The following is a 7,584-nucleotide window of genomic DNA, read 5'->3' as shown; positions in this document are numbered from 1 at the left end:
CAGAGAAAAAAAAACAACTGGACAGAAATCTTTCACTGCTTGCAAAGTCCCTGGGAACAATAAGGTACATGGACAGGATGGTTTTACGTGTGCCAAGCATTATTGAAATCTCTTGGAGAACACTTGGGAGAAAAAATTGTGGTCAAATGAAACCAAAAATCAAAATGCACTGTGTGAGAATAAAATAACAAGGCAATGTAAATTAAACAACCATAACTACTTTAGAAAATAAATATAATCATAGCCGGACAACAATAAAAAATGTTTTTTGGTTTTATTTCCATTTTAAATGTATGAAAAAAATGAAGCAATTACAAGACAGAGGTCATTCATTCATAGTACCATTTCAGAAATGTTAAACAAAATACGTTAACCACATCATGCTTTGGAATGTAATAGAAAAATAACTTTACACAGTTAAGAAATGGTAAATTCAACAAAATAAATACAATGTATTTTTTAAAATCCAGAATTGGAATGTACCGCTGAGGTAGCTTGTGGAAACAATTATTATTTTATCACAGCGAGAGAAAAAAACACATTTATTATCTCCCAGTTTTACATGAACATAATGAAAATAGAGGGCATATGCTAAAAGGTTTCATATAAAAATAATCCATTGAAATGAACGCTTTGATTCCTTTCTAATACTCTTGTGGCAGGGACATTGATAAAGTGCTCAACAGTGAAGTGTGGCCACTTAGTAGGAGAAGATTTCCATTTTAATGTTTTTTTTTCTATTGTAGTCAGACTTTTTAAGTACCCTTTTTCATAAGGAAAAAAAAAAGGTTTCAGTTCAAACTAAAGAGAAAAATGACAGCATTTTTGTAGAAAATAAGACAAATCTCAACTCTGGAGATACTTGACATTCAGAGATACACATTGAGGGAAAATTGTGTCCTTGAAATATTTTTGCTGAACTATTCTTTGTATATGCCAAAGGACAATTTTCCTGACAATATGTCATACAAAGGGCAGCGTCGTAAGTCACAGACTTATTTCAGTACAGGTTTTCCTCGGCAAGTCCGTCTGGAAAAAAAAAAAGGCAGAAAACAACATTAACCAAGCCTAACGATGAGTCATCATGTGTGTCTTTGATAGAAATTACCTTGCTGCAGGTTACTCTGCAGTGGGTGGTTGAGTTGATGCAACTCAGAGTTTTGGTCATGACACCCCAACTGCAAAGTGAAGGGATCCAAGATGACACTGTTTGGAGGCAGCGAGTTCTCGGAGGTGCTCGGGCTGAGACCGAGTGGATCAAAGTGTTGGGAGGTACGCACTGTTTCCTGGTGGTAGCTGAAATCGTGAATATCGCCGCCTCTTTTTGTGACCACATCCAGATCATCAAAGAGGCTCCCTAACACGCCGTCATTCATCAGTTTAGTATGTAGGGCAGAGGGAACAGCAGCCTGGCTGAGCCACTGAGATGGGGAGGAGGATGAGGAAGAGGAGGAGGAGGAGGAAGAGGAGGGCAGGCAGTCGGAGGTGGCCACACTTTGCAGCAGATTGAACGGACCAAACATGTCAAAATTGGAAGCCAACGAAGAGATTTGCTGAGCCAGAATGCTGATCTCCGCTTGCTCCATCTGGCTGTACTCCTCAGACGTCATGGATAGAGGGGATTGGCCAGCGCTGGGAAGACTGGAAGGTAATATATACTGGGGAACACGATGCACTTGGTGGACGCTGCCCTCTTGTGGGTGCTCTAATAGGAGGCCAAAGTCATCTTGATGCAAGGCACAATCCCCAGAGGTCTCACTCAATTCAGACGTTGCCAAGCCGTCTGGAACTAATCTAGCACCGGATGCGCAAGATGAGAAATCATAGGCTGAAGATGAAGGGGAGGTCGGAGAGAGAGAATTGAAAGTGATGAAGACTTCCTGATCAAAGGTGTTCTGCGAGGGGAGGGGACGCTGAGGTGAAAGGTGGCAGGTGAGCGCAGCTTCCGGGTAGGGGTAGTAGGAAGGAGAAGCCTCCGGGGAGGACAGCAGCTGATCGGCGTATGTGTGCACATCCACGTGGTGGACGAGTTTCAGGTCCTCCTGCTGCACAGTAGAGCTGGAGGACGCAGGGCTGTAGGGAGGGGTGAAGAACGCAGGGCTACCCCCTAAAGAAAAGGGGGAGCTATCCTCATGGTGGATGTTTTCATGCCATCCCAATCTGGCTTCAGAACAGACCTCCTGACCGTTGGGAGTCCCCTGCCTCTTACAGTTTCTGGGGGGACAACTCTCTGTGGGAGATGATGGCCTTAAAGTATCATCGCTTATTCTCTTCTGAAGAAACTTGGCCTCTGTTTCACTAAAGAATCGCAGAATGATTTTGATTTTTAGAAAAAACAGGAACAAAAGAACATCATCTTATTTTGTTGGGAAACACAAAATCAAATCCCTTCCAATTTAGAGATAGAATTGTCAAAAAATTGTCCCAAGATGTCTAAATATTGCTTAACTGAATCAAAAAAGGCGGAGGGTTTCTTTTTTAAATTAATGCATGGTCTTTTAATAACAGTGGAAACATTTGCCATACCTGATGATGAAGTTAGTGCAGAAGATATATGCAGTCTGGCAGCGAGACTCTTTGGTAGCACAAATGTAGCTCCAGGCCCATGACAGATCTTTGCACTGAAGTCTCATCACCATCTGGACCTGCAGGCTCTCCTCTGCTTGCACTGAAGAAACAAGAAGCACATTATCATGCACAGTCACAAACACAATTCTGCTAAAAAATCACAGTTGAGGAGTTTGAATGAAGGAAGCACAAACTAAGTAGGCAAATTTAACATCAATCCAACACTTGCATCCAAAACAAATTGGCTCGTTTGACAAGTCTCTGAATGCCGTGTCAAGCACATGCAAAAATTAAAAATGTCATGTAAATAATTCATGAAAACAATGTAGCTTTTGATTGTCTGAGTGGCTTACACTCCTGCCAAGTCAAAACTGTTGGGGAAATACTTATTCAAATGAAAGACCCTGACCCAAAGCAGAGTTTACCGAACAAGAACACAAAGAGTGTTTTTCTCGTCAGAGCGAAATGAATAATTAATGATAACATCTTGGCCCTTGAATGACTATGTTACTTACGTAAACGTCTGTGATGATTCACACTTAAAGATAGCTCTTCAGGATGAACTAGGTTGTACCACGAACGCCCGACCATTTCTTCTGCCGAGTATCCCATCAAATATAAAACACTGGAAAAAAAAAAAAAAAAGCACAACATCGGTGTGTAAAAAAAAAAAAAACATGAATTGATCATATTCATTCAGGTTTGCTCATACCTGTCTGAGAGCTGAGTGAAGCTCATGTCAAGGGTGTGTACACTTTTGAAACTGGGGCACAAGTGTGACTCCACACCCCGGAGGCGGTCCACTGTGGGGGTGCACAGAGCCACAAAGAGGGTCTCGCCGACAGTACCGTTGGGGGAGAACCAAGCCTCCGGAAAGGACTGGAAGCTGCCTTGAACCAGCATTGAACAGACACTATGCTGCTGCTGCTGCTGCTGCTTGAACGTCTTGGAAGTTTGCATGCTGCATACAAAACTCCTCTCTAGATGAATAAAGCAAGTAGAGAAATAATCAGTATTTAGTTAAATAATGAGTGATACTTAATTCACAAAATGTTCACAAGTTTAATCATGATAAAAAAAACAGACTCGATAAATTGGACTCGGAAATGTATTATGGTTTGATGAAAGCAAGGGTGAACTTTGGGGGAAACGCAAAATTGCTGTTATTCTTCAACTGGAATTTGGAGCCAGGCAATTTATGAAGGATTTCAAATGATTTCAGTCAGCGTGAACACAAAATATTCAGGCATTGTCAGGACAATTTGTATTTTGAGGTCAATCAGAGACACAGGAGTTTGAATGTGATCTATTTATTCTGAACCAAGTCACATGAGTAGCTATAAAAGGGCGTGCACACTTGTGTCATTTTTGCTTACTACGCAGATCACATTAAAGTTTCGAAATCATTTATTATGGTCTCATTTTTATATTACAAAAAAATAAAGTGGCATTTGAGATTGTAGCTTCACATTTTGCGAAGAAAGCACAATTTTGAAATGCGGCAATTTGTACGTTTTTGATCAATACTGGGGAGATCTGTGTTTGGCATTCATCTATTAATATTCCCCAAAATATTAAAATATTACCTGATGATGTGGTCTTTTCATTGTGTCCCTTCAAGATGGGTTCAATAATTTCAATGTCCTCACGTTCCACCATGTCATATATGGTGTCTCCTTGAAGCACGTCTACCTGAGAATGCAATGTTTGGCCAATTCAGGAATCCAATTGTATTTATAAAATGACACCACGTCAAAGCGCAGACTCACCATGGAAAGGCCGAGATATTCGGATACATTTTCAGACACGTAGACCAGCCTGCCTTGGACAGTAGTGACGAGGATGAAACCATGCAAAGCTTGGAGAAAGGCCCCATAAGTAAAAGAGCAGGGGAGAGCATCTCCCGTGGAAAGTCCTAAAGGAACAAATGTGTGAGTTTGTCCTCAACAAGTCATAAAAGAAGCGAGATATTTTCCACTTACCATGAAAGAGAACCGACTTCCTGATGTAGGTGCACACGGCAGCCATCGAGTGCAGGTAGGAGAGGCGTTCCTGGTCCGCCAGGGGAATGGGAAGAAGAGCTCGCATATTCCTGATCTCATGATTGATGTGGTCCCGCCGTGCTTTGGATGCGCCTTTGGTGGATCTGTGAGGCACCATGGCGGCCAAGTTGAAAGAAAATAAAACCGACAAACTCACCAGTGCCTCACTTGCATCTCATAAATGATGTTTGCGTTCATCATTGGCTTGTGTCAAAAAGAGAAAAAAAAAACACCGATGGCCTAAACTAACCCACTCTTGAAAAGAATCGAGCTTAGGGAGAGTGCACGGGGTTATTTTCCTTCTGTAAAAAAAAGTAGACTTTGAACATGAATGGTTCCTATGGAAACTGATGTGATGAGAAGCTGTCGTGTCTGCAGTGGAGGATGAGGACTCTCAGTGGACTTGGGGCGCGTGTGTGCATGTGTGTGTGTGTGATCATTATCTGTCTTGAGCCTTTTTATAGCTGCCAGGGGCTTCAGTGTGGGGGCGTCACACTCAAAGTGGAGGCTGGGCTACAATGAGAGAGGGCACCCCACATCACAAGGACATTCACAAAAGGAGAATCATGGTGATTCTTTTTAAATCCGAGAGGCGAATAATTCTAGAATTAAAGACAGTGAGCTCGAGGATGCGCTGTAATTACCTGAACACAAGAAAAAATAATAAAGGCTATTTTATGTGCTTTACATTGTACCGTATTCCTTAAATAGATGAATATTAATTGAGCAGACTGCCAAAGATGTTTTTTTTTCTCATTAAATTGCTACCTGAGGAAATAAAAAAAAAATCACTTTACTTTTAACTAACAAGTTCAATTAATGCATCAAAATACCAAAGATTGAGTTTGAAATTTATTATTGGGGATATTCTGATTACCATTCAGCTAAATTGTGCTCCTAGATGGCAAACCGCACAAAGTCCCCAAAATAATCTGTGCGAGAATACCAGCTCTTGCGCACGAATCAAACTGAATTTAGCAAGCAAAATAATGATTATTGAAAAAAGATTGATTGATCATTACAATTTCAACCAAATAAACTTTAATGTCTATTTTGGCAGCATGCACATGAACTGTTGTGGGTTTTGTACATTATATGTAGCTGAACCCTAAATCAGCAAATAATTTGGAGACAGAGAACGGAAAAACTCCCCATTGACAGGAAGAACGGAAATAGAAAGACTGAGGTCAGAGAAACTTTTTTTTTCCAACTTTGAATAAACTATCATAAGTCATTTGAATAAAACAGCAAGAGTAATCCCTTGCCTGTCAAATATTGAGCCCGCTCAGTCTGTTTCTGTTTTTGATGAAACCAATGTACCTACCCTAATTATTCGCAAGGCCGAAAGTCATTACAAATTCCCAAACAATTATATTTTGATGTTGTATTCCACCATCACTATATTGTGCATTAAATTAAACTGTAAAATAAAACTTTGGGGAGTTTGACTGAACTAAAAAGTTTCCAAAGACTTTGAAATACTACAGCATTATTATTTAAGAGTCTGCATATGGATCCTCATCATTTTGAGGATTCGTGTGGGCCAATCATTTGTTTCAGTTTGTCTAGAGAGGGATCATTAGTCGCCCAATTAATCCCGATACAAACTAAAAGTTTTGAAAATGGAGCACACTGAACCTCATCACTTGAAATATGATCCATTAATTAAGAACAGATAATGGGCATCATAATCCATGACGATAAGGCAACTCATAGTATGGAAGAAACATGTCCCCTGAAATTAAATGTGTATTCTATCAACTGCTCTAGTGTTTCCTTGAAATGCCATGTTTTTTCAGGCACCAGCTTTCTATCCTCTTGGGGCTCTTTAAATGCCTCTTTTCGCAAATCCCCCCCAATTTAGTGGCCGTGAGCCGAAAACTAGAACTTGAGTGATGGAATCGGAGCGGGACGTTGCGAGACAAGACAAAACAAACCACTCTGAACAAATCCTCAGTCTGACTCTCGAGGACCGATGGGATCGTCTTGAGTCCTAAAGGGAAATTAGAGAGTAATTTGGCCGAGGCTTTCCCCGCATTAACGCCTGCGTCGTGGAGCGAGGAGGGCTCCGGGGCCAGACAGAGGGACCCGACATTGCCTTGCTTCCTGTGTTCTGTGGGGCCAGGCGGGACAGGGTGTCTCTACTACCTCACTTTGAGCTCACCCTCCGTCTGTGGCCTGCACTTAACAGTGGAGATAACGGTGACTTTATAGCTGAGGGCTGGTGACAGACAGGAACACACTGCCAGCACGCCGCTACTGGTGGCAGCGACAACGACCGGAGTTGGGGCTCACGCACTAAATTGGGACGCCCCATGCAGCCGCACGCGTCCGGTTGAAAGTCATTTGATGTGTGGGATTGGGATGCCCCAAGTTTTAGACATTGAGGGCTATCAGACAGGGCGACTGCATGGGGAAGATATAAACGCTCTGGAGTTGAACAGGAAGCATTAAATTGAGAGGCGAGGGCTTCAAAGTCTTCAAGTGATACAAAATGGAGCTGAAACAGGAATATCCAGTCATGTGTTAAAGCGATGCCAAGATGTGAGGTTCATTACCTAAATTTAGTGCTCTATCTTTTTTTAAAATGTTAAACTGTGATGAGTTCCATTAGTGTAACCTTGACAGTGAGTGGCACGTCTGCTGGGAAGGCAACTAAATAAATATTGTAAATAATATTCAAGAGCAGAAGTTGTAATTCTTAAGAGATTTCCGGTTTGACTGTTACTACAAGAAGTAAAAAAAAAAAACACCTGTGTGAAAGTTTCTGCAGGCTTGAGTCAAATTTAAGCCTTTAAAGATATTTTTTGTAGACATTTGACATTCATTAACACAATATAACCACATTAAAGATAGTCAAGTACATACCTGACACGAATCTCTTCTCCCCTCTCTAACACAAATACTTACACAGGTCTGCATGAAAAAAAAACACAGTAGCAACATTTCCTACAGTAGTTTTGGATGAAGAAAC

At 41.3% G+C, this 7,584-nt stretch overlaps 1 protein-coding gene across 2 annotated transcripts; it reads right to left on the bottom strand.

The window, feature by feature from the left end:
- Window positions 1–325: 325 nt before the first annotated feature.
- On the bottom strand, window positions 326–4,807 carry npas4l (neuronal PAS domain protein 4 like). 2 transcript variants are annotated; one of them, XM_085922367.1, is made up of 8 exons: window positions 4,551–4,807; window positions 4,338–4,483; window positions 4,155–4,260; window positions 3,281–3,548; window positions 3,084–3,193; window positions 2,527–2,668; window positions 1,109–2,298; window positions 326–1,029 (listed from the first exon to the last, which is right to left on the bottom strand). In XM_085922367.1, the coding sequence occupies exons 1-8, from the start codon at window positions 4,726–4,728 to the stop codon at window positions 1,001–1,003; spliced, it is 2,169 nt and encodes a 722-aa protein (XP_085778493.1). In that variant the 5' UTR covers window positions 4,729–4,807; the 3' UTR covers window positions 326–1,000. The 2 variants fall into 2 exon arrangements, with proteins under 2 accessions (XP_085778493.1, XP_085778494.1); XM_085922368.1 differs by lacking the exon at window positions 4,551–4,807 and having other exon boundaries at window positions 4,155–4,256; window positions 4,338–4,413.
- Window positions 4,808–7,584: the final 2,777 nt, after the last annotated feature.

The sequence above is a fragment of the Syngnathus leptorhynchus genome, chromosome 10 (genome assembly GCF_054491065.1).
Source record: "Syngnathus leptorhynchus isolate UIUO chromosome 10, UIUO_Slep, whole genome shotgun sequence".
In the NCBI taxonomy this organism is placed as follows: domain Eukaryota; kingdom Metazoa; phylum Chordata; class Actinopteri; order Syngnathiformes; family Syngnathidae; genus Syngnathus; species Syngnathus leptorhynchus.
Note: the sequence above shows the minus strand (reverse complement) of the source record. Positions and strands in the feature narration are given on the sequence as shown.